Here is a 25,919-nt window from a genome sequence, read left to right on the forward strand (position 1 = left end):
GCCAAAAATAAATAAATAAATAAATAAATAAATAAATAAATAATAAAAAAAAATTAAAAGACGCCTCTTGCAGGTATGCACACAATAGTCAGCCACCAGGTGCCCTCAGATGGAGCGTGTCAGCCACGAGCTGCCGGAAAGCTGAGTCTCGGATGATGGGCGAGATTCCTCTCCACACCCCAGGCTCAGGCAGGGAAGCAGGTCCCAGAGTCTCCTGCACAAGCCCCCTCCCCAGGATGAACAAAACACAGGGCTGGGCCCAGGGACAGCCCCCCAGTGTCAACAACCTAAGGTGCCCCCCCAGGTCCCTCCAATCCTCCTGCCTGGGGTTTGCTTTGTCCATCTATACAATGGGCACATTGGGCTCACTCCATTTTTCAAACTTTTTTTTTCGGCCACACCGCAGGACATGCAAGATCTTAGTTCCCCAAACAGGGATCGAACGCACACCCCCTGCAGTGGAAGCACAGCGTCCTAAGCACTGGACAGCCAGGGAATTCCCATTTTTCAAACTTTTTACCATGGAAAATTTCAAACATATACAAAAACACAGAGAACAGTAAAGGGAGACTCCAAGCACTGTCCCCTCCCCTCCCCAACCATCAACTCATCATTTTCTTTCACATTTACCCCCTCCCCACCCTGACTATCTTAAAGCAATTCCCCAACAGAGTATCACTTCATCTGTAACTAGTTCAATATGTTTCTCCAAAAGACAAGGCCTCTTTTTCAAAACATAACCACAGAGCCACTGTCACACCAAATAAAAGTGAACAATAACAGCTTAATATCATCCAGGATCCCCTTGGTGGTCACATCCCCTAAATATCAACTTAAAACAAAACAGTTAATATGTTCAATCAGGATCCAAACAAGGTCTGCACATTGAAATCAGTTTATGTTTCTTAAACCCCTTTTATTGTAGACTTTATTTTGTTGTTGTTGTTATCTTTCTATTTTATTTTTTTATTTTAAAATTTTTATTGGGGTAGAGTTGATTTACAATGTTGTGTTAGTTGCAGGTGTACAGCAAAATGAATCTGTTATCCATATACATTCAAGTAGACTTTAGATTACTCCAGTATATCCTTCTATTCCCTCCCACCACCCATCTCTCTCCCTCCTGCCAATATCCACCATATTAGTTATCTATTTGCTGCATAATGAATTTCCACAGAACGTAGCACTTAAAACAACAAACATTTGCTATCCCATAGTTTTTGTTGGGCAGGAATCTGGGCGTGACTTCCTCCAGTGAGAACCCTTAAGAGTTTCCCACTGTAATCTAAGTGTCGGTGGGGCTATGGTCTCACCTGCAGGCATGGCTGGGCAAGGACCCAGCTTCCAAGCTCCCTCAGTACACGTTGGCAGCATTCAGTTCCTTTCCACGTGGGCCCCTCCAACGTGGCAGCTCACAACATGGCAACCTGTGTCATCAAAGTGAGCAAAGGAGAGGGAGCAGTGGGTCTCACATTTGTGTGTGCACCAGTCTCTCCTGGAGGAACTGTTAAAACACAACTCACTAGGCTCCACCCCCAGAGCTCCTGATCCAGCAGGCTTGGGTGGGGCCCAAGGATGTGCATTTAAAAAAAATTAACATTTATTTGTTTATTTTACTTTGGCTGCGCCAGGTCTTAGTTGCGGCACGCAGGATCTTCGCTGGGGCAAGCACAATCTTTTAGTTGCGGTATGCGGGCTTCTTAGTTGCGGCATTCAAACTCTTCAGTTGCGGCATGCACATGGGCTCTAGTTCCCCGACCAGGGATCAAACCCGGGCCCCCTGCACTGGGAGTACAGAGTCTTACCCACTGGACCATCAGGAAAGTCCCAGGATGTGCATTTCTAACAAGCTCCCAGGTGATGCTGGGGACCACACGTTGAGAGCTACAGAATTATAGGTACCCCCCTCTCTAATTTTTTACTTCTTCATTGCATTTTATTTGTTGAGGGGCCACTCTTAAGAAGTCCAAGGTGAAGACAATGGTTTCAATCCTGGATGCAAATGAGAATTACTTGGTGAAAAACTAAAAATACAGTTGCCGTATGATCCAGCAATCCCACTCCTGTGCATATATCCAGACAAAACTATAATTTAAAAAGATAAATGTACCCCTACGTTCACAGCAGCACTATTCACAATAGCCTTTTGGCTATTGTGAAACAACCTAAATATCCATTGACAGATGAATGGATAAAGAAGATGTGGTATATATATACACACATACACACCTACATATAATGGACTACTACTCAGCCATAAAAAAGAAATAATGCCATTTACAGCAACATGGATGGACCTAGAGATTATCACACTAAGCAAAGGAAGTCAGAAAGAGAAAGACAAATACCATGTGATATCACTTAAATGTGGAATCTAAAATGCAACACAAATGAACCTATCTACAAAACAGAAACAGACTCACAGACATAGAGAACAGACTTGTGATTGCCAAGGCAGAAGGGGGTCGGGGAGGGAAGGATTGGGAGCTGGGGATTAGCAGGTGCAAACTATTATATATAGGATGGATAAACAACAAGGTCCTACTGTATAGCACAGGGAACTATATTCAATATCCTGTGATAAACCATAATGGAAAAGAATATGAAAAAGAATATATACATAATTGAATCACTTTGCTATAGAGCAGAAATTAACACAACATTGTAAATCAAGTATACTTCAATAAAACTGAAAAAAAATTACTTGGTGAACTTTAAAGGGTCACACCATCTCCACATTCCCAGCAGGGCCTGGGAGACAATCACTGAAAAAGCAAATGTCACAATAGCAACTCTGATGCTCAAGCCCAGCTATGGGCCACTCATGCATCTAGTTGTAGATTATTTCTAAATCTTTTAGCAAAGTGGAGCCAGTTATTCCCATTTTACAGATTAGGAAATTGAGGCCCCAAGAAGGTAACAGGAAAGTGGCAGAGCTGGGCTCAAACACAGCCCCAAGTGCTTTGTCTGTCAGTGGGTCGCAGGCCTGTAACTCATGCTGGAGTCTCCGTCCCCTCTCGGTGGAAAGTCCTCTGCCCTCAGATCTAGAGAAGAAAGTTGCTTGTGGTCAGGCTCAGCTGTGGATAAAAGCGCCTAAGAGCTGGGCCTTGGAAATAATTCCTGCCTGACCCCAAAGCAACCCCAGGCCCGGGATGGCAGCTGTGAATAATGGATGACACCGGGGAGAACACTGTGGCCTGTGATTCGTCTCCACTGTGATGGCCAACTACCTCTGGGGAGGGGGAAGATGGATGGACTTCCCCACCAGGAGGCCCCGCCTCTCCCCTCCATCCCCAGCCTCTCCCCAGCCTCAGAGTCAAAGGCAGGGGCCACCGGGGAATCAGGGGTCAACCCCATTGCCTATCACTTCCTCATTTCAACCTCTAGACCCTTCCTCCTGGAGAAGCAGGGCCCAGAGACTAGATTCTGGAGGGTGAGGGAGGGAGGGAGGGAATGGCTGTGATGCGTGGTGGTGATGGGTGAGGGCTCTGTAGCCAGACTGCCAGGGTTTAAGTCCTCTGACATATGCTAGCATTGTGCTCTTGGGGGACTCACTCATCCTATTTGAGACTCAGTTTTCTTGTCTGTAAAGTGTGGAAAATACCATCGACTTCATGGAGTTGTCGGGGGTTAAGTGAGTAAATAACACATGTAAAGTGCTTGGCATCACCTGGCACATGGTAAGTACTCAGTAAATGCTAGTTAGTGTTCTTATGCTGTGTACCCGGCAATGTGGGAAGCTTCCTGAGTAATTTGTCTTATGCAATCCTTATGGCAACTAAGGGCAGTATCTGCTATAATTCTCATTTTACAGATGAGAAACCGAGGATCACGGAGATGAAGTATAAGATCGCAAAGGCAGTCCGCGGGAGGAGCAGAATTTGAACTCAACATCCAGTGAACAATTTCCAGTACACTCAAGAGTCCCAGTCGAACATCCTGCCCCACTGTCCCCAAAATACACTTGTCACTTTACAAAAGCTCCTAAGATTATACGACCCATCCCTCCTTACACAAAAATCAACTCCAGATTAAGGGCTTAAATGCCAAAAACAAACAAACAAATAAAAACCACTTGAAAATTTTTAGTAGGAATTAGAGGTAAGTATCCTTGGAACTTAATGATGGAAAGGTGATAGATTACGGACTTAAATGTCAAAACCAAAGCTTCAGAACCTTAGTAGGAAATATAGGTGAATATATTTTATACCTGTGTTGACAAAGATGTTCAGCATCATTAGTGATCAAGAAATGCAAATCAAGATCTCAGCTGGAGGGCTTCCCTGGTGGCGCAGTGGTTGAGAATCTGCCTGCCAATGCAGGGGACACGGGTTCAAGCCCTGGTATGGGAGGATCCCACATGCCGCGGAGCAACTGGGCCCGTGAGCCACGACTACTGAGCCTGCGCGTCTGGAGCCTGTGCTCCGCAACAAGAGAGGCCGCGACAGTGAAAGGCCCGTGCACCGCGATGAAGAGTGGCCCCAGCTCGCCGCAACTAGAGACAGCCCTCGCACAGAAACGAAGACCCAACACAGCCAAAAATAAATAAATAAATTAATTAATTAATTAATTTTAAAAAAAAGATCTCAGCTGGCAACAATTTCACACTCAACTGGAAAACATTTTTAAATCTAATAATACCAAGTGTCGGAGAGGATGTGGATCGTACGTGCTGCTGGCGGGAGTGTAATTAGTGCAACTGCCACATAAAGTACCTTGTTATCATCTCAGAAGAGTGAAACATTCACGTATTCTGAGTCCCAGTGATTCCATTTGTGGGTAAACATCCCAGAGAAACTCTTTGCATGCGTACTAAGAGCCACTTATGAGAATGCCCAAACAGCACTGTAAATTAGCAGACACCTGGACACTACCCAAAAGGCCACCCACAGGACAGCAGATGGGTCAGCCATGGTATACAGACCTAGTGGACATATAACACAACAGTTAAAACAAGTGAACCTCAATATGGGCCAATCTTAACTATACGTAGACTATTAAAGAAATTAAGCCCCATAAGAGTCAGACAGCTTGATACTCTTTCTTAGGTTATCTGGATTCCCTTTGTTATGGGTTGAATTGTGTCCCTGAAGAGAAACACTGAAGTCCCAATCCCTGGTACCTGGAAATGTGACCTTACTTGGAAATAGGGTCTTTGCAGACGTGATTAGTTAAGTTTAGATGAGGTCCTATGGGTTACAATGGGCCCTAAATCCAATGACTGGTGTCCTTATAAGAAGAAGAGGAGGTCCAAGCTGTAACAATCAGGCGAACAAAAGAAATAAAAGGCATCCATATTGGAAAGGAAGAAGTAAAATTATCTGTTCACAGATGATATGATCTTATGTATAGAAAACCCTAAAGACTCCATCCAAAAGCTATTAGAACTAATAAATGAATTCAGTAAAGCTGCAGGATACAAAATCAACATACAAAAATCATTTGTGTTTCTATATACTAACAATGAACTATCTGAAAGAGAAATTAAGAAAGCAATCCCATTTACAATAGCATCAAAAAACGATAAAATACTTAGGAATAAATTCAACCAAGGAGGTGAAAGACCTGTACACTAAAAACTATGAGACAAAACAAACAAACAAACAAAACCCTGATGAAAGAAACTGAAGAAGACACAAATAAATGGAAAGCTCTCTCGTGTTCTCGGATTGGAAGAATTAATATTGTGAAAATGTGCAAACTATCTAAAGTGATCTATAGATTCAATGCAATCCCTATCAAAATTCCCACGGCATTTTTCACAGAAATTTAAAAAACTACCCTAAAATTTGTATGGAACCACAAAAGATGCCAAATAGTCAAAGCAATCTTAAGAAAGAAGAACAAAGCTGAAGGCATCACACTTCCTGATTTCAAGCTATGTTACAAAGCTATAATAAAACATACTGGCATAAAACTAGGTGCAGAGACCAGGAAAAATGAATAGAGAGCCTAGACATAAATCCACGCACACAGTCAACTGATTTTTGACAAGGTGACAAGAACACACAATGTTTGAGAAAGGACAGTCTCTTCAATAAATGATGCTGGGAAAACTGGATATCCACATGCCAAACAATGAAACTGGACCCCAGTCTTCCACCACTCACAAAAATTAACTCAAAATGGATCAAAGACTTAAATGTAAGACCTGAAACCATAAAACTCCTAGAAGAAAATATACAGAAAAAGCTCTTTGACATTGCTCTTGGCAATGATTTCTTGGATAAGACCCAAAAGCACAGGCAATAACAACTAAAATAAACAAGTGGGACTACATCAAACTAAAGAGCTTCTGCACAGCAAAGGAAACAATCGACAAAATGAAAGGCAACCTACAGAACGGGAGAAAATATTTGCAAGCCATATATCTGACAAGGGGTTGATATCCAAAATATACAAAGAACTCACACAACTCAATAGCAAAACAAAAAAAAAAAAGTAAATAATACAATTTTTTAAATGGGCAAAGGACCCGAACAGACATTTTTCCAAAGAAGACATTCAAATGGCCAATAGGTACACGGAAAGGTGCTCAACATCACTAATCATCGGGGAAAAGCAAATCAAAATCTCAATGAGATATCACCTCACACCTGTTAGGACGGATATCATCAAAAAGACAAGAGATAACAAACGTTGGGGAGGATGCGGAGAAAAGGGAACCCTCGCGCACTGTTGGCGTAAAGTGGTGCAGCCACCATGGAGAACAGTATGGAGGCGCCTCAAAAAATTAAAAATAGAACTATCATATGATCCAGCAATCTCACTCCTGGGTATATATCCAAAGGAAATGAAACCAGTATCTTGAAAAGATATCTGAACTCCCACGTTTACTGCAGTATTATTCATGATAGCCAAGATATGGAAACAACCTAAATGTTCTTCAATGGACGAATGAATAAAGAAAATGTGGCATGTATATACATACACATATATATATGCATATATACATATACATACACATATATATGTATACATATATATACATACATACACACTGTAATATTATTCCACCAGATGTTAAGTGAAATAAGCCAGACAGAGAAAGACAAATACTGTATGGTTATCACTTATATGTGGAGAAGAAAGAGAGAAAGAGGGAAAGAGAGATAGAAAGAAAGAGAGAAAGAAAGAAAGAAAGAAAGAAAGAAAGAAAGAAAGAAAGAAAGAAAGAAAGAAAGAAAGCTGATTTCATAGAAACAGAAAATAGAATGGTGGTTGCCAGGGGCTGGGGGAAGGGGGAAATGAGGAGATGTAGGTCAAAGGGAACAAGAATAAGTTACAAGAATAAGTTCTGAGGATCTAAGGTACAGCGTGGTGACCATAGTTAATAATTCACTATTGTATACTTGAAAGTTGCTGAGAGTAGATCTTAAACATTCCCACCACGTGCACACAGGTGCGTGTGTGCGCGCGCGCGCACACACACACACACACACACACACAGGGAGTTAACTATGTGAAGTGACGAATATGTTAATTATCTTCATCTGGGTAGTCATTCCGCAATGTGTATTATATCAAAGTATCACACTGTACACTTTAAATCATATTTGGCAATTATTCCTCAATAATGTTGGGGGAAAAAAGGAGAGGTGATGACACACAGAGGAGAAGGCATGTGAAGACAGAGGCAGGGGCTGGAGTGCTGCACCTACAAGCCAAGGATTGCCAAGGATTGCTGGCAACCACCAGAAGCCAGGAGAGAAGCATGGAACAGATCCTTCCCTAAAGGCTTCAGAGGGAACGTGGCTCTGCCAGCACCTTGATTTTGAACTTTTAGCCTCCAGAACTGTGAGAGAATAAATTTCTATTGTTTTAAGCCATCCAGTTTGTGGGAATTGCTTCCAGCAGCCCTGGGGAAGCTAATGTAGCCTTTTAATAAAGTTAGTAAGAAGAAACTAACATAAAAAAATATACTTTGAGGGACTTCCCTGGTGGCGCAGTGGTTAAGAATCCGCCTGCCAATGCAGGGGACACGGGTTCGAGCCCTGGTCCGGGAAGATCCCACATGCCTCAGAGCAACTAAGCCCATGCGCCACAACTAGTGAGTCCTTGCGCCACAGCTACTGGAGGCTGCGCGCCTAGAGCCCGGGCTCCGCAACAAGAGAAGCCACCGCAATAAGCCCGTACACCGCAACAAAGAGTAGCCCCTGTTTGCCACAGCTAGAGAAAGCCTTTGCGCAGAAACAAAGACCCAACGCAGCCAAAAATAAATAAATAGATTTTTTAAAAAACTATACATATATACACACACACACTTTGAGGATAAAACCATACAAGGAGGAAAGCAGGGAGTAATGAAGACAGGACCCAAGGTGATGGGGACCACGGGGTGGGGGATGGGATGGGGAAACCTCAAGACTGGACTTGGGCCACCGTTAGGGTTCTGGCTTTCGATTAATGGGTTACTTGGTGTGTATCATGTGATTAAAATAACTGTGGAAATTTTTCAGAAAAGCAGGTCATGTAAGACCAAAGAGAATACGCCATGATCTGGATTATGATCAGTCCATAATTCTCTGCACCTGAAGTTTCATTAAAAATTTACTTAAAATCAAAATAAAAGGGATCCCTGCACAGCTCGCTGTCTGCCTGCTTCCACGTCTGTGAGTTTCTCTGGTGCCAGGACGAGGCTGCATGCTCCCAGCTCGGGGCACACCTTCTCAGAGAGCCCCTGCCGCCACACCTCTCACCTCACTGTCTTTCCCTTTTTCCCTAGCGCATACACTGTCTGATAACCCCTATAGTGTACTCATTTCTGTGTTTATCGTCTGTCTTCCCCCAGGAGACCGTGAACCCCGTGAGGGCTGAGTTTCCTGTCTGATTCACGCCTGTCTCCCCGGGAACTAGCACAGTGCTTGGCACAGAGGAGGTGCTCCATAAAGATTGGCTGAATGAATGAAAAAGTGAGTGAATAAATGAATGGTTTAGTGAACGGGCGATGAAGGGGCGCCAGTGCCCAGGTGTACGTGTGTGTTTCGGGGGGTGGGTACCGCCCGTGGGAACGCAGGGCAGGCTCGGGGCAGGGAGCGGCTCAGGACAGCCCTGCCCTCCCCCCTCCCCAAGTCTGCCCCTCATCACGCTGATAACACAGACTCCAGGAATGAAGACCGGAGCCAACCCAGGCCGCCCTCAACCCATGACAACCCAGCTGGACTCTTCCGGTCAACACAGGAGCCCATGGGATGTCTCCGTCCCGGCCGGGGGCTCTGTCTGGCCCTGCAGTTAAGAGGAGTGGGCTGCGAGCGGCTGTGGGGTTCACCTCTGGCAGGTTCCCCACTTCAGCCATCCGTCTTCCACTGTCCTCACTGCTTCCATATCCCCCTACCATCTCCAGTTACTTCTGTTACATTTTGCTTTAAATTAACTCACTTATTTTTTTCCCCTGAATAGACTGAATTAAAAAGGAAGAGAGGGCGAACTCCCTGGCAGTCCAGTGGTTAGGACTTGGTGCTTTCACTGCCGTGGTTCTGGGTTCAATCCCTGGTAGGGGAACTAAGATCCCGCAAGCCACGCGGAGCGGCCAAAAAAAAAAATGTTTTTTAATAAATAAATAAAAACAAATGGGTATGTCACTATCAAAAATGGAACAGCAATATCTGTGCCAAAAATAGAAAGTAACATAAACTGCAGAAAAACAACACGTTGTTAAATTCTAGATCAAGAGTGTGGATTGCCCAAGACTGTCAGCCTGAGGTCTGCTCCCTCCTGGTTATAAGGGAGCCGAGCCAGTGCTAGAGAGATGTTAAAGCCACCCACCAGCAAGGGAGGATTTCTCTCCTTGACCAGGATTGCTGTGTGATTCAGAACAAGATGGCGCCCTCTCCGTGTCCCGCCTAACCTCGCCCTGCAGAACGCACCAGTGGCTCACTTCTCTCCCTTTGGGGAACTTCCCACTGGCCAAGCAGTTTTCATTTCATTTTTAGGCCTGGAACCCTAAGAGCTGTGGGCTTGGCAAGGAGGCCCCACTGGAGTTTCCCCGGAGGCTGGCTGAGGCCTCTCTACTCCCCAGCAAACCCCACCCTTGTCCCAGTCCCTCCGTGCCCCAAGGGAAGCAGGCACAGGGCCAGCCTGGCACAGGGCAGGCCCGGCTGGGCCCCAGCAAGCCCCAGGGAGCCAGGGTGATCTCAGCCCTCGCCCTTAATTATCTTCCTGGCTAATGAGCATCTGAAAACCTCCATGTCATCTATAGGAGGACCCTTGGGATGCTGGGGGCAGGGAGGTTCTACAGGCCAGATGTCACCAATGGAGGGAGGTGGTAGGGGCCCCGAGAGAGGAAATGGGCTTGGGGAGGGGAGCTATACTTCCTGCCTCTTTGTAGGGGAGAAAGCTAGGGCTGGGGCAGGCAGTTATGGTGGCGGTTAAGTGCAGGACTCGGCAGCCTACTGTGCGGGCTCAGATCCAGGCTTGTTGCATAACACCTGTGACCTTTAGCAAACGCATTAGCCCCTTGCTGCTCAAAGTGTGGTCCCCAAACCATCAGTACCACCTGGGAGCTTGTGAGAAATGCAGACGCTCGGGCCCCGACCTACTAAGTGTCTACATTTTAACAAGACCCCCCCAGGTGATTTCTGTGCACATGTACCACTCTGTGCCTCAGTTTCCCCATCTGTAAAATGGGGATTAAAATGAATTTATGCATACGTAGTGTTCAGAACAGGGTTTGCTGCTATTATTATTCATTCATTGTTATTATTATTGAAGCAACTGACTCTGGGCAAGAGGGATGGCTGGACCCAGGTGGGCTATTCCCAGTCCCCCACCTCTCAGGGCCCCAGAGGTGGGTTGTCACTGTGAAGACCAGGAGCCTGAGGCTCACAGAAATGCAGTGATTTGCCCAAGATCCAAATGGGGGAGCCCAGGTTCAACCCCATTACTGTTCAAACCTATTACTAATGTTAAGAGTGAGTGAAATTGTTTCCTCTGCACAAGCACTTGTGGTACTCACAAGCGCCCTGTGAGGTCAACTTACTGTCACCCCCATTTTTCAGATGATGAAACTGAGGGACAGAGAGATTAGGGTGCTTTTCTAAAGCTACCCAGCAGGAAAGGCTGCACTGCAGCCGGGCAGTCTGACGCTCATCTTCTATGCTATGCTGCATTCCCCCTCTGGTTTTTTCCTCCCAGAACCTGTTCCCCCAAAGTGTCCCTGCTTCCCCTGTCATTTCTTTGACAACCCTGGCTCTGGGGCTCTGAGGCTGCTCCTCTCAAGTGCTCACCACTAATGAGGTCTTTGGCTACTTGAGGCTGGGACCGCAGAGGCCGCTGAAACTGGGTCTGTGGGAAGAACCTGCTTCCTTTCACCCTGGGCTCCCTGGTGTGGCTAATGGGGCAGGAGCCCTTGAGGGCCGCGCCACGCAGACTCAGGAGCAGGAATCGTTCTGGGCTGTCTGGCTCTGGCCTCTGGGGAGCTGGCCTGGAGCTGGAAGCCCCTCTGACTCTCTGTCCCCTCTTACTTTCCCCTCTTACAGCTCACATCCTGGGCCTGGCCTCTTGGCTAGGGCGCAGCAGGGCCAGACCTGGAGGTCTGCAGTCTGCCCATTCATTCATTCACTCCACAGGCACGCATCATACACTCTTGCAAATGTACAATTTCGCAATGCACAGGCGGGAAAATAACAAAGGGACCGCGCTAGGTGGAGATCAGGGAGGGCCCTCTGAAAGATGGGAGTGGAAGAATGTTTCAGCGGAAGGAAACAGCACAGGCAAAGGCCCAGAGGTGGGAAACAGCTTGGCGCATTTGAAGCAGGAAGGAGAGACCAGCGACAGCGTGGCGACTATGGCCTTGAGAGCTGGGCCCTCCATCTTCTCCCAGAGGCCTCTGCTTGAGGCTGGCAAAGACATTTCCAGACAAGACTCCCAGCTTCCAGGATGAGGGGCTCCACCTCCCCGCTCCTGCCTTCCAAGCCAGAGGTGGCGATAAAGGGAACTTGGGCCACAGAGGCCTTAAAGTACCCACCCTTGCCCCTCTTATGGGCCCCGGCTGGCCACGAGGGGGAGTGTCCTCCTGCTGGACCGCCTTCTTGGGTGAACAAGTGGACTAACCGGCAGTAACTCCCAGGCAGACAGGCGTGGCCTCCAATCCTGCCCTCATTATATGCTGGCTGTGGTACTTCAGCCCTCTGGAGCGTCAACTGGAAAATGAGTAGCTCTCCCTTTCCCCGTTGTCTCCATGAAATGTGTTGAGAGCTGAGTACAGGGTATAGCTCTTGGTGAGGGCCTATTAAATTAAATAACCATGATTATAAGAGGCCAAGAGGCTGCAAATTCCCCACAGCTTCAGCCCGCAGCAAAATGAGAGCTCTGTGAGGGCAGGGTCCTTATCTGTCTTGTTCGTGGCTGTACCCGCGACCACTGGTGTACCCGGCACATGGTCGGTGTTCCATAAAGGTTGAATGAATGGACAGATGGATGATGAATTAATGAACTAATAAACGAGTGAACAACCAGCTCCCTCCCCAAGGAAGGACATTTAACTTAGGGGTCCTGCCTATCTTTTGCTCCTGCCCGGGGTGCTGCCGCCCCCTGCTTCCGGGCAGCGTGCCACACTCTTACCTGCAGTGCGCCTCAGTTTTCCCCTCCGTAAGCTGGCGGGAGTAAGGGGAGCCTCTGGGGGGTTGGAGGCTGGGCTCCCGGCCCGGGCCTCGCACCCACCCGCGCCCAATCGGCGCGCTAGGAGGCCGAACCCGCGCCCCGCCCCCAGTTCTGCCAGCTGCGCTCAGCCCCCGCCCCGCGCGCACGTGACCCCGCCCCGGCCCGCCCCGCCCAGCCGTCCCAGCGCGGACTCCCATTGGCTGTTCTAGGAGGGCCCCGCCCCCGTTCGGAGCGGAGCCGGAGATACCCCGCCCGCCGCAGAGAGGGGCTCCTGCGTCCGGACTGTGCGCTGCGGCCGGACCGGGCTGGCTGGCTGGCTGGCGGCTGGCTGGCTGGCTGGCTGGCGGGCGGGCGGGCGGGCGGAGCCGGGCCCGCGGGGCTGCGGGACGATCGGGGCGATCGGGCCGGGCTGCGGGCGGCGCCATGGTGAGAGGGGTCGGGCGGGCCGGGCGCTTGGGCCCGGCGGGGGCCTGCGGGAGGGGAAGGGGCCGCCCCGGATGGGGTGGGGGCGCGCGCGGGGGGGGGGGTCCTCTGCGGCGGGGAAGGGGCAGCCCGGGCGGGGGCGCGGCTTCGGGGGGAGGGTCTGTTCCGGGGGGCCGCGCCCGCGGGCGGGGGTTCTTTGTCCGCTGCGCTGCGGCGAGATCGGGACAAAGGAGGCGGCGGGGGGCGGCGGCGGCTTTGCAGCGAGCTGGTGTCCCCCCCAACCCAGTGCATGCCCCTCACCGCGGCCCGCAGTTCTGCGCCCCAGGCCGGCCGCGGGTCTCCTCCGGACACTTAGGGATTTTTTAAAATAACAGGAGGCGGGGATCCTGGCAACCTCCAGAGTGGTCAGGAGGGCTGCAGGGGGTAGGGGTGGGGGTCCTGGCGACGTCTGGCGCCCATTTCGCAGGTGGGGAAACTGAGGACGGGCTGCGGCGTTTGGTGCCCGGTTCCGTCGGTGGTGACTGCGCGGCGTGGGCATGACTGAGTCTCGTAGTCCCCCGTCCTCTAAGCTTCCCCCGCGCCAAGTCAAGCCGACTGGAGTTGCCTCTCCAGCTGTCGTTTCCCCTCCAGCTGTCGCCCCCTGGGCCGAGCTCCTTCCTCCCTCCAGCCTCGCTTAGCTCTTTGGTAGAGTCGGGGAGACGACGGAGTCGCCTGGCAGGGTTAAATGAGAGGGTGCGTGGAGCGCGCCTGGCTCTGCGCCTGCACGTCGCCCGCGCTTGGCACGCGGGAGCTGCCAGGGCGCTTATCATCCCTGTGTCCCCAGCATAGAGCCGTCCACCCCAGTCACCCAGACTCTTCGGGTGGGGGCGGACTGGGGTTCACTTGTCCACCTTGGTCCCTCAGGCAAGGGAGCGAGGAGGCGGGGGTCAAATAATATGACATTTTAGTGTCACAGTTGAAATCCCAGATTCTGGATCCAGGCTACCTGGGTTTGAATCCCTGCGCAGTCACTTTTGGGCTGTGTGACCTTGGGCAATTGATTTAACTTTTCTGAGCCACAGATTCTTTATCTGCAAAGCGGGCATAGTAATAACTCTAGGGTTGTTTTGATGCTGAAAGGAGATTATCTGTGTGAAGTGTTCAGCCCAGTGTCTGGCACATAGTAATTATTGCCAACTTTTGCCAGGCGTCTACTGTTATTACCAAAGTTGTTTGGCAAGTGAGCTGAGCCTGGGGCAGCCTGTGAGAATAGCCAGTGGCTGATTCACAGGGTGGGGGCACAGGAGACTCGCACTGACCTTGGGGCAGTCCCTGGGGTTCTGCCTGCGCCAGCTTCCTCTTCTGCACAGGGGAACCTGGGGGGTGCTGGTGCGAGCTTCCTCTCCGGGAGGACCGTGGTGTAATGGGTGGGTGGTGAGGGTGAGGTGACACTGGCCACAGAGCTGGGCACAGCCCAATGACTGTCAGTCTCTCATCCGCATCCCCACTGTTCTTGCCCTGGCTTTTGGAGGGCAGGGGCCTGTGTGATGCTTCCTTGGGTCCCAGCGCCTGCTCAGGCCTGGCACAGAGCAGATATGCCACCTGCCCCCTTGTCATGCCCCGTCCTCCCCACAGTCCTATGTTTCTAATCAGAAACTGGGCAGGAAATGTTTCCGGTTTGTGAACTGGGGTCCCCCGAAGAGCCTGGTTTGCTGGCACACCTGATAGATGGCTTTGTTGAGGGAAGGGGGGCATGGCTTCACCCCCGTGGAGGTGGTGGGTCCCCTGTAAGCAGGGCAGCCCCAGAAGGTGGAGGCTGCAGGGGGGGAGGGGTGGCAAGCTGGTGTCCAGCTGGGCTGGGTGACACTCATGATGTGCCCAGTTAAGCGAGAAGAAGGTGGCAGCGTGTCCCTGAGGAAGGCGCTGTTTGTGGCACTGGGCCTGGACCAGGCCCTGTACCCTCCTGGGAGCAGGTCCTTCGGGGGGAGTGAGGGGCGACCCTGTGACACCCAGGAAGGTGTGGTGCCTGGTGACACACAAACCTGGTGGCCCCATAGCCCTTCTGTTTTCACATTTCTTATCACTTCTCAGCCTCCCCACAACCTGGCTGCTGAGGTCAAGGCCTCTTTCCCATTTTGCAGGCTGAGAAACTGAGGCCATTAGGAGCAGCTTGCTTGGCTGGGTCACAACAGCTAATGATAGTGGAGGGATGGTGTGGGGCAAAGGAGGGGACTCTTATCTGCTCTGCTGCTGGCTGGGCTCCACTGGGCCTTGAGTGTGTGAAGGGACCTGTGGAGTGGGGTTAAGGCTTCATTTTGGGGTCCCCTGAAGAGGCAGGGGTAACTAGAACCCAACCCAACATTGGGGAAGACCTAAGCCGCGGGCCTCCGAGGGCAGCAGGACAGTGGGGGATGCCTGCCCTCAGCTTGCTGGTGGCCGATGCAGGGTCTGTCCTCTGAACCCATCGGTGGTTGGGGGTGGGGCAGGGGGCGAGGTCAGAGGGGTGGTGTCAGCAGACGCTGGGCTTCAGAGCTTGTTGAATCCGTCTGAGGGAGGTGGGAGCTCCGAGGGAGGTGGGAGCGGGAGGGCGGAGGGAGGGTGGCGGATTGGCACTGTGTGTCTGGGGGGTCCAGATGGCCTTGGGCTTCCAGTGCCAGCTTTCGTCCTGACTGAGGGAGCTGGCAAGGAGATGCTACAGAGGTTGGGGGAGCGTGGCCCGTCGCCCACCCCTAGAGTGCCCGGAGACTACAGTCCTCGGCTGTGCTCTGGCTCCCAGGCTGGCCTGACCCTCTGCACTTAGAAGACCCCTCCCTTTATTCTGCTGGGCCCCACTTCTGGGTCCCATCCTCCTTTATTCTGTCCAAGTTCACTCTTGGACGATCCATTCAAGCTCTCCACGCCTTAGTTTCCTCACCTGTGAAACTTGGATGGTAACGGTGAGCAGCGCTAGCCACGGGCTTGTTGGGAGGAGTAGATGATGGTATGGAATAAGTGTTAACTGCTTTGGTGATTGTTCTAAGGGGGTCCAGGTTTCCCACGTGCCATCCTGGGCGTCTACCTAGCCCAAGCTGTGGTCCTCCGCGTCCTGCCCTGTGTGCTTTCCTGGATCAGGGTGAGGGGTCAGCTGACTTGCAGGAGACATCTTAGCTTGGAGGGGCAGGAGGGAGGCCCTGACGAGAGGAAGCAAGGGGTGGGGTACAGCCCAGGCCAAGAGGGTTCAGAGGGAACTGGCTGGCCGCCCTCATGCTTCAGGTTCCTCTGGGATCTGCATCTCAGTGGCACCTCCCCTCCCCTCCCCTCCCCTCCCCTCCCCTCCCCTCCCCTCCCCTCCCCACCCCTCCCCACAGCTCGTGCGGTGACAGCTGCCCCTCCGTGGGCTTGGGCCAGGCCTGCCTGGGACCCACTTGCACACGTGGCTCCTGCCCCCATGCTCAGCCTGCAGCCTGTCCTTCCACGCAGGCTGCCAGCTCCCTTGAGGGGACCCGTGGTGGCTTCGAGATTTGGGGGCATTCAGGGGTGGGGGCTGCCAACCGTGATCCCCATGCAAGCAAGGTCTCCTCTGATTACTGCCTCCCCGGGCTTGGAGTGGGCGGTCAGCAGACATTCATTGAGCACCTGCTGTGTGCTGGTAATAGGGCTGGGGATCCAGCAGTGGGCAAGATGGACAGTGCCCTCCTACAGGCTCAGCGTCCACTGCGGGAAGGAGACGGCAGCCAGGGAAACACCTTCCCTGACCCAAGAGAATTTCACGTGGCAGAGCGCCAGGAAACAAGAGGAAGTAGTACGAGACGATGGCCAGTGGGGGTGGGCTGCGTCTGGAGCCTGGGTGATCTGGGAAGGCAGCCCCCAAGAGGCACCTTCTGAGGAAGTCCCGTCTGATGGGAAGGAACCAGTCACGGGACACTCAGGGAAGAACACTCCAGGCAGAAGGAACAGAAAGTGCAGAGGGCTTGAGGTGGGGGGGCGGAAGGGTGTGAAGAAGCTGGGGAAACAGGGAATTTGGATTCTCTGCTGGTACCAGGGAGGGTTCTGAGCAGGGGATGACATGATCAGAGTTTTTAAAAGATAGGTTCTCAGGAAATACTTGCTGAGTGAAGGAACAAACACATTCAAGGGAGGGCCAGGGACCGCAGGCAAGGCATGACTGTGGCCTGGTCACCTGGCTCTGCCCGCTCCTCCTGACCTGGGGCGGGGGCAGCAGACAGGGTTTTGAGGTCACTGCTCCTCTCAGAGGGTCCCTGGAGCTGGGGCTACCGCTGCCTCAGTTTGCTGGTTGGTTGTTGGTCCCGGGACCGCTTGTTCCGCCCCCCCACCCCCACCCCAGCACTCAGAGGCACTTCCTGGGCTCCTCAGCTGGTTTGGCCCCTGGGGTCGCCCCTCCCCAGGTCTTGCTGCCATTGTTTGATTTCCCTCTTCCTGCCCCTGAACCACCCCCTGCTCCCCAAACACACACACTTCCCCTTCTGCATTGACACTGACTTGCCTTCCTGTCAGGAACCCAGGGGGAGGGCAGGCACCCCAGCAGGCGCTGGACACAAGAGCCAGTGGAGAGGGTGAGGCGGGGAGGGACGGGCAGCCAGGTGTGCTCCCGAGCGGGACGAGAGCACAGGGGTTGGGGCAGGTTCACCCAGCTGCAGCCAGCAGGCTCTCTGGGGGTTGGGGGGAATCACCTGCTCCATGTGGAGGCCCAAAAGGACAGGCTGAGCAGAGCTGTGGGAGCTGATGGTGGCAGGGGAGACGCCAGAGGCCTCTGGGTGGGCACAGAAGTGTGCAGGGCCACTCACGGAGCACACGGCCCAACAGGGGAGGCAGGTGCCAACCCGATGGCTCTGACACAGAAGCCAGGCTTGCACGTTGAGGCTGGTGACCTGGAGGGAGGGTAGGAGGGAGTGCAGCCACAGGACGAAGAGGACTTCCTGGGCCGCGGGGTCAGGAAGGCTCCCCGCCTGAGCTGGAGTTAATAACCAGGGCAGCCTCCACATGTTGATGTTTGTCTGGGGTCTTTGGGGAGCTGTCCCATGCCATGTGACAGGTTTACCAGCATCCCTGGTCTCCATCCACTTGATACCAGTAGCACCCACACACACACTAGCTGTTACAATCAAAAATGTCTCCAGACGTTGCCACATGTCCCCTGGGGGGCACGGCTGCCCCCACTTGAGAACCACTGCACAAGGGTAAGGGGAGCAGAGCATTTGGGCAGAGGGACCTGGCTGGGCAAAGGTCTGGAGGCAGGAAGGAGCGTGGGGTCAGCGGGAGAGGAGCAGGGGTGGAGATGCTTCGTCAGGTCTCGTAGGTCACTGCAGGGACTTGGGGTCTTTCCTCTGAGTGACAGGGGCACTGGCTGCAGTGGCCCCCACAGGTGGACCAGGGAGCCTGTTGAGAGTGATGGCAGCGGCTTGACCCTGGGGGCAGTAAGAAGGGGGCAGACTCCAGGGATGTCGCCCCCTCCTGACTAGGACCCCTCTGCACAGATCGGCGTGGGAGCAGGGCAGTTCTGGTGGTCTGTAGGGTTTTCTCAGGGCCCGGTCCCCGGACAGACTCACGGGCGTTGACTTAGCTGCCTTTGACCTTCAGGCAAACCTGGCCCTGGGGTTGGGGTGGAGGGCTCCCTGGTGTGGATAAGAATCATTTCTAATTAAGCCGTCATTGCTCCAGGAGGGCAGGTTCCATCCTGTCTGGAGGGAAAACCTTCTGCTTCCAGTGATGTCTACCTGCACTGATGTCTGTCTTCTCCAAAAAAAAAAAAACAGATTCAGACAGCTGAGCATCGACTCTGCCCCCACTGTGCCCAGGCGTCGCAGGCATCCTCGTAACCACCTGGGTGTTAGTTACTATTATTTGCTCCGTTTACGGTCAGGCAGGAGAAATTTTTAAAGTGCGAGGTCGGTCTTGGGACCCAGGGGAGCCACCACCACCAACCTCAGTGGGTTGTCGCTGCCTGGGCCTTGGGGCACGTACACCCCCTCCCCGCCCCCACCCAAACCAGCTGATCTCCAGCTGCAGCCACCGGCGGCTCCCTCGGCTCCTCCTCGCACTTGCCAGCGGGCCCTCCTGCCTTCAGAGCCTTAGCAGACGGTGTTCCCCTGCCGGGAACGCTCTTCAGGGGCTGGCTTTCCCGCACATGCACATCTCGGCATCAGCATCACTTCCCTGAGTTTCACCTGCCCCGCCCAGTTTAGCATCGTGGCATCTGGTCCCCTATGTTCCCAGCATTGCATTCCTGCATTTGTAGTGACAGGTGTTTGGCATATTGACCCGTTTGTGGTCTGGCTCCTGCACCAAGACGCCGGCAGAGGCTGGTCTGTCCCGCTCTCCCCTGCCCTCCTCAAAGTTTTTCCGGAGCCAGGTCAGCTACAGCTTCTTTGTGGGCAAAGGCTGTTGTCGGCTGCACTCTCTCACAGGTGTTCCAGAAGACTCTTTGAGCTATATATGTCCCCTGTTCACGAGAGGGGCTGATGTCATTTCCCTGCTTTTGAATCCCTCATCTCTGGCTGTCTTGAAGCACTTTCTTTTTTTTTCTTTTTTTTTAAATTTATTTTTGGCTGCATCGGGTCTTCGTTGCCACGCACGGGCTTTCTCTAGTTGTGGCGAGCAGGGGCTACTCTTCGGTGCGGTGCGCGGGCTTCTCATCGCGGTGGCTTCTCATGTTGCGGAGCATGGGCTCTAGGCGCACAGGCTTCAGTAGTTGTGGCTCACAGGCCCTAGAGCGCAGGCTCAGTAGTTGTGGCGCATGGGCTCTAGGCGCACAGGCTTCAGTAGTTGTGGCTCACAGGCCCTAGAGCGCAGGCTCAGTAGTTGTGGCGCATGGGCTCTAGGCGCACAGGCTTCAGTAGTTGTGGCTCACAGGCCCTAGAGCGCAGGCTCAGTAGTTGTGGCGCACAGGCTTAGTTGCTCCGCGGCATGTGGGATCTTCCCGGACCAGGGCTCGAACCCGTGTCCCCTGCATTGGCAGGCAGATTCTTAACCACTGCGCCACCAGGGAAGTCCCTGAAGCGCTTTCAATCTGTGAGCAGTTACTGAACACCTAGTGGTGCTGGAGTTCTAAAACATTCACCTTAAAGAGACCCTCTTTCAGCCTCTGCTGCAGTGGTGACGGAGGTCTCGGGTGCCCCCTCTCCTGCCTGTCAGGTTCGTGCTGAGCGAGGATGACTGCCTGTCTGGTAGCAGAGGCACTGAAGGTATTAAATGGAAGTGGCTGGGGTGAGCGAGGGGAACACTGGTGGCATCATGAACAAAAAAACCCAGCAAATGCCAACCAGCCTGTTTCTCACTAGGATGAGGGCAGGACGGTCAGGCTTAAGAACTGATTAAAAATAGACCCCATGGAAGAGCAAGCCCGAGCGTGTGGGCTGTCAGGGTCCCCGGCGGACTCCCCGGTGTAGCCTCATCTTGCTCTTTCTTTCAGGGCTCTCGTGTCCAGCCTGGGTTCCAGCCTCGCTGAGCCGTCCCCACCAAGACCTTCCTGCAGAGGGGTCCCCTCCGCTCAAGCGCTAACCATGTCCATCATGGACCACAGCCCCACCACCGGTGTGGTCACGGTCATCGTCATCCTCATCGCCATCGCTGCCCTGGGGGCCTTGATCCTGGGCTGCTGGTGCTACCTGCGGCTGCAGCGCATCAGCCAGTCGGAGGACGAGGAGAGCATCGTGGGGGATGGCGAGACCAAGGAGCCCTTCCTGCTGGTGCAGTACTCGGCCAAGGGACCGTGCGTGGAGAGGAAGGCCAAGCTGACCCCCAACGGCCCTGAAGTCCACGGCTGAGCCGGGATGCGGAGGCTCCTGGGCCTGTCCGCCGCCAGCCGAGAGGCGCAGTAGGGACGAAACCACAGACGTGCTGCCATCTGAGAGGAAGGGTTGACGCTTGCTGGCATGGCCGCGCCGGGCTTCGTCATCGCATGCACCGACTCCTGGGGTCCCGGCGGTCCTGAGCCAGGGCTCAGTGGCACTGGGCAACCCCTCAGCCTCCTGGTAGGACTGCCCATTGCAGGCAGTGGGCAGGCCTGACCTTGCTGGGGCTCACGGCCCCACGGCGCTTTTGTTACTTGAATGTTTAGCTGAGCCTGTTTTCGATGGAGCTACTACTGTAATGCGTGAACTCACAAGCCTGTGAACTGTAAATAGGCCCCAGAAGCACGCGCTTAAGCCTCTTTTGCTGATTTTTTAAAAATATAGAGCACATGGGACTGTCCGTACTAACGCTGAGTCAAGGCGGGAGGGAGGGTCTTAGACTTGTAAGGCCCACATTGCACTTGGCAGGGGCCTCAGATACACGTGTGTATGTAGAGGACGTGACACGTCGGCTTTAAGTCTCGCAGCTGACCCGTTGGGGTGCTTTGGCGATTTCTGCTTCGTGAGCAATGAATGGGAGCGGCAGCACGTCCCGCCCCCTCCTGCTCTAGGTAGATGAGGTTGTTAAATGCCAGTTCCTGTTGCTGGTGGAGTGATTGCAAGGAAGCTACTGCAGCTGCTTGGGAGCCGGTGAAGGACGAGTCAGGGCACGAGGCCCGAGTCCCGAGGCTGCCAGGCGTCCTAGTGGCAGAGCAGTTTCTGGCCCCCATGGTCTTGAGCATGCTGAGCACCCTGCCCCCCCCCACCCAGCTTTACTGAGCACAGGCTTCGCTAGAGACACCAGAGCCGCGGTGGCTACCTGTATCCCAAACCCAGTTGGCCCAGGAAGGAGAGAACATTGTGCTTTTTGTTTGTTGTTGTATTTAATATTTTCCGCACTGGAGGGGGCGGCGGGGGGCGCTTGGTTTCTTCCCCCCGCCCTTTTCACAAATTCGCTTCCCTTCCTCCCAGATTCCCACCCACCTGCTGGGTCCTGGATTTCATTTTCCTCAGTGGGCCGCCTAGAAGGAGGGTCCCCTGACCTTGCTCTAAGAGCGCCAAGTGTCACTTCTTGTGTGCCTCTGCACACAGGAGCCCCCAGCAGCCTGTGCTTAGTGGGCGCCCAGGGGAGGCGGCTGGGGGGAGAGTGAGTTTCAGGTTCAGGATTTGGTTTTCACAAAGGTGAGGCGTTTGGTGGCTCTTGGTCAGGCCAGTGATTCCCACCCCGCCCCTCCGAGATGTCCCTTGTGTGTACTTCAGTGAACTTGCTTAGGTTTTTAATCCCACCACTGTTAAGCACACCCTAAGCTATCATGATTAAAATGTGACTTGTGTCTGCATCCTCGGGAATAAACTGGAGGCCAGCCCCGGGTGAGCTGGGGAGCGCTGGCCCTCAGCACTTGAGCCGCCTTGCCAGCAGCATGGGCAGGCAGCTCCCGGGTGGCCAGGGGCTGCCCCCGATTCCCAGCTCCCCCTCAAAGCTCTGGCCTCCTGGTCAGGCGGAAGGCGGCTCCTCTGGCCTCATCCCAATCTCCTCTAAAAAGCATGTTGAACTAATCAACTTTCTAGAACCCCTAGGAGGGAGCTTAAGGAACACTTCTTTTAGCGGCGTACCCCTAACTTAACGGTCAAACATTAAGGTATAGCTTGGGGGGAGGGGAGGGGTAGCTAGTTAGGCCATTTGAGCTGAAGGCAGGATTGAGACAGCACACGTGGGCTACTAAGGAATCCTTAGAAGGCGGCCGGGCTTTAGTACAGGGGAGGAAATGCCTTTGGCCCCCACCTGGGGATGGCCAAGCATGAGTCAGGCTGGAGACCAGCAGAAGGCCCTGTAAGCAGCACACAGGGTGTGGGCGGGAGGAGGGGTCAGAAGTTCTAAAGGGGTCAACTGGAAGGTCAGGGAGGTGTATTTCCTAATGAAGGACATAAGAAAAATGGGGCAGGTGTAGGGGTGTTCGATCCATTCCCCTCACGTTTCAGAACTTCAGGCTTTCTACCTCTACTTTCTGCAGCCGGCAGCCTGCACCTAAGGCTGTCTTTCCTTTACCCAAGTAACCGAGGAGCTCCGGGGACTTGCATTTTCAGTCCCTGAGCCTGACCCTGACAATGACCATTGCTTGACTGTCAAACTCGCCCTGAGCTTCTTACTGTGCCGGTGCAGTTTCAGTTTTGAAAAGATGAAGCATCACTTTCTCCTCAGTTTCACTCCTGGAGGTTCCTTATCCCACGACATCTGTGCCATTTGCATCTGGCCCAGCAGCACGGCGTCAGTGCCGGGTGAGGGTCACGGGCATGGTGGGGCACTAGTGGGGTCTCTGGAGGCAAGTGGAAGTGCCTGCAGAACTGGTGACCAACCACATAACAGCTCTCACTGTTCTTGGTCAACAGCTACTTTTTTTAGCATAGACACCAGAGCCACACACTCAAATGGCTTAGTTAAGTTATGACCTCTCATTGAATTCTTTCTGAATAGCCCAACTGTTGCGTCCAAGTTTTCTGACTAGTCAGTCAGGACATCAGCCTTTCATTCTGCATGTCATCACAGAAGCAACAGCAGGGGGATGGGGAGGGAACGCCGACACTGAGCCGCTAAAATAATGGGCTAACTTTTCAGACCAGTCTTCAAGTGGACTGTGCTACTGTTTCTGTCTCAAAGCTACCAAGTTTGTGCAATAAGTGGAGGGGATGTCACCCCTGTTCAATAAAAGCTGAACGACATTCAAGCTGATTTTCTAGACCACTGAGAAAATCTTTATTTACAATAAATTTCAATAAAATTTGCATAAATATATTCGCAATGTACAGTCTTCACCTCTGATTTCTTCGTGTCATTTTCAAAGTTAGTCTGTCCTGTTCTCGGTGCTCCTTTCGGAGGCCAGCGTGGAGCTGACGTTGGAAGGCGGAGGGGTGCTGGCTGGTAGCCGGGGGGCGCCCGAGGGCTTGCGGTAGCCCGATCGCGCCTCGTCCGGGGGAGCACGGCCTTCGGCCCCGTCCCTGCCCTCCAGTTTCTGCTCCATGGTGGCCACGAGGATCTTGAGCCAGGTGTTCTCGGTGAGGAGGTTCTCCGAGGCATCGGCCAGCTCCTGGAGCTGGCGGGCCACCTCCTCAAGCTGCCGGCTCTTCTGCTCGTGCAGGGCCTGCAGCTGCTCGCTGTGCCGCTGGAGCAGGCTGTGCTGCCTCTCCAGCGTGTGCTGCCGCCGCCGCAGCTGCTGCTCGTCCCTGCGCGTGCTCGAGAGCCGGGCCTCCACCTGCCCCTGCGCCTGCTGCAGGGCGCTGATCTCCGCCCTCAGCTTCTGGATCTCCCTCTCCAGATGGGAGATGTGCCCCTGCTGCAGGACGGCCTCTCTCTGAAGACACTCTTTGGTAGGAGGGTTAACCAAGTTCTGGGGGGCATAAGCAGGGTCTGAGTGATGCAAAATGAACCTCAGCAGATTCGGAAGGGTGATGGGAAGGTCTTCGGGGTATTTCACACTTAGGTCCTTTCTGGAGAGAAAGGGAAAGGAGTCAAAGATAAGAGAGTCACACCAACATTCTTAGTCCAAAACCAGACTGCCGCCGAAGGTCAAGCTGCTTATTTCCTACCAAAAGGAAGTCAGCATGGAAACTGTCATCGGGCAAAAAATTTTCTACAAAGCTGAGGATGTCCCATATGCTGCTTCTGTAATTAAGGTGGTTTATCTCAAAGGTGTGTCTGTTCCTGAGGACAAAGAGCTCAGTTTCTGTTCACAACCTTCCAAGAAAGATAAGAACTCAGGGCAGAGGGGCCTCCGTGTGCTCTCAGACGCCCAGTGGCGTGTCAGGAAGGGTGTCCGGGGGCAGGACTGCCACCCATGTCACTATTGTGGCCATCGACAATGCTTGGCGAGATGGGAAAAACCTCCAACACTCAGCCTGGCTCTTCAGCAAGCACTTATTACACACTATCCAAGGCAAAAGTTCTCAACTGGGGTAACTGTACCCTCCCTTCCCCAGGGGACACTGGGCAACATCTGGAGACACATTTTATTGTCACGATGGTGGAGGTGCTACTGGAGCCCCACCCTTGACAAACAGACCAAGGGGCTCTGAGGAATTAAGGTTGCCGGGCCCTGAGAGCACAGAATAAGGAAGGAGGGTGACATATGAAGGGGATTTTCCCCAAAGCTTTGCTGCAAGTCCTGATGTACAAAATTCCTTTTTAGAACTTGTCATCCAATTGTCTTGATGACCAGAATTTCTACCACAGATACATTTACCTGTGTATACACCACCTGGCTGCAATAAATCCAAACCAGCAGCTTTAGCATGAGGGGGGCAGACACCATCCAGTATTAAAGGAGTGGAGGTGAAGGGCACGACTCCAGGGCCCACCCGCCTCCGGGGCCTCACAGGACTCCTCTGTGGCCTGCACTGCTTTGTCTGTAAAGGGGGGAATATGAGTCTCATCTACCCCCAGAGGACTGCTGTAAGGACTGCATGAGTTACCTGAAGAAGGCTCAGGGAATGTTAGCTTGAAAAAAAAAAAAAAAAAAAAAAAACCACCACCACATGGTTCCTTAGAGAAACTAACCAGAAATCCCTCATTAAGAGCTTGCACACCCTCTCCACACACAAAGCCAGTGGCCAAACACCTAAGAAAAGACAAAAGGTGTTCTATCAAAGGGTAGCCCTTTCCCTATGAAATAAAAATCACAGGGAAATTAAAATCAGATATGTCCCATTTTATATGTTTATGGAAACTTTCAGGTAAATGGAATAATTTTTAAACTTTGGGGGTAAGTATATAACCACGTCTTCCTTTAAAGCATAGTTTTCTTAACATGTAAGCTTTCTCCAAGTGGGGCCCCCCAGCCATTCAACTGACAACTAAGAACATCCTGGCCCCCATGAAGTGCGGGTGAGGACGGACAAGCAGAGGCTGGATCCACCCCTAAGTTCTGCAACACAACCTGCCCTTCTAGACAGAGCAAATGTGCATCATCCCCAGCAAAGAGCTTAGTGTGTGTATCTGGAGACATTTACAGGACAGAAAACGATACCGGTAAACGTGCTATTTTAGAGTTTCTGGCGCAATCTCCATGAACCTACCTGATGGGTGTGCTAAAATGC

General features: G+C 52.7%; 2 protein-coding genes and 1 long non-coding RNA gene across 7 annotated transcripts in view; 1 reads left to right on the forward strand and 2 right to left on the reverse strand.

Moving 5' to 3' along the window:
• Positions 1–1,215: 1,215 nt before the first annotated feature.
• LOC137778756 (uncharacterized) lies at positions 1,216–12,690 on the reverse strand. Its single transcript, XR_011076994.1, has 3 exons — positions 12,562–12,690; positions 11,966–12,226; positions 1,216–1,427 (listed from the first exon to the last, which is right to left on the reverse strand). It is a non-coding gene; the product is annotated as an uncharacterized lncRNA (long non-coding RNA).
• A 262-nt stretch (positions 12,691–12,952) lies between these two features.
• SNN (stannin) lies at positions 12,953–23,629 on the forward strand. Of its 2 annotated transcripts, XM_068565982.1 has the most exons (3): positions 12,970–13,026; positions 20,081–20,183; positions 20,411–23,629. In XM_068565982.1, the coding sequence occupies exon 3, from the start codon at positions 20,502–20,504 to the stop codon at positions 20,763–20,765; it is 264 nt and encodes an 87-aa protein (XP_068422083.1). In that variant the 5' UTR covers positions 12,970–13,026; positions 20,081–20,183; positions 20,411–20,501; the 3' UTR covers positions 20,766–23,629. The 2 variants fall into 2 exon arrangements, with proteins under 2 accessions (XP_068422082.1, XP_068422083.1); XM_068565981.1 differs by lacking the exon at positions 20,081–20,183 and having other exon boundaries at positions 12,953–13,026.
• The window catches only part of TXNDC11 (thioredoxin domain containing 11), a 64,640-nt gene continuing 62,277 nt past the window's right edge, over positions 23,557–25,919 (reverse strand). For all 4 annotated transcript variants that reach the window (XM_068565978.1, XM_068565977.1, XM_068565980.1 and 1 more), the window contains one exon: positions 23,557–24,314. In XM_068565978.1, coding sequence (XP_068422079.1) covers positions 23,672–24,314 — 643 coding nt within the window. In that variant the 3' untranslated portion in view covers positions 23,557–23,671. The remainder of the gene's footprint in view (positions 24,315–25,919) is intronic.

The sequence above is a fragment of the Eschrichtius robustus genome, chromosome 16 (assembly GCF_028021215.1).
Source record: "Eschrichtius robustus isolate mEscRob2 chromosome 16, mEscRob2.pri, whole genome shotgun sequence".
In the NCBI taxonomy this organism is placed as follows: Eukaryota; Metazoa; Chordata; class Mammalia; order Artiodactyla; family Eschrichtiidae; genus Eschrichtius; species Eschrichtius robustus.

What these genes read in the sequence shown, in the direction of transcription:
- SNN (XM_068565981.1), top strand. Translation starts at nt 20,502, where the DNA reads ATGTCCATCATGGACCACAGCCCCACCACCGGTGTGGTCACGGTCATC.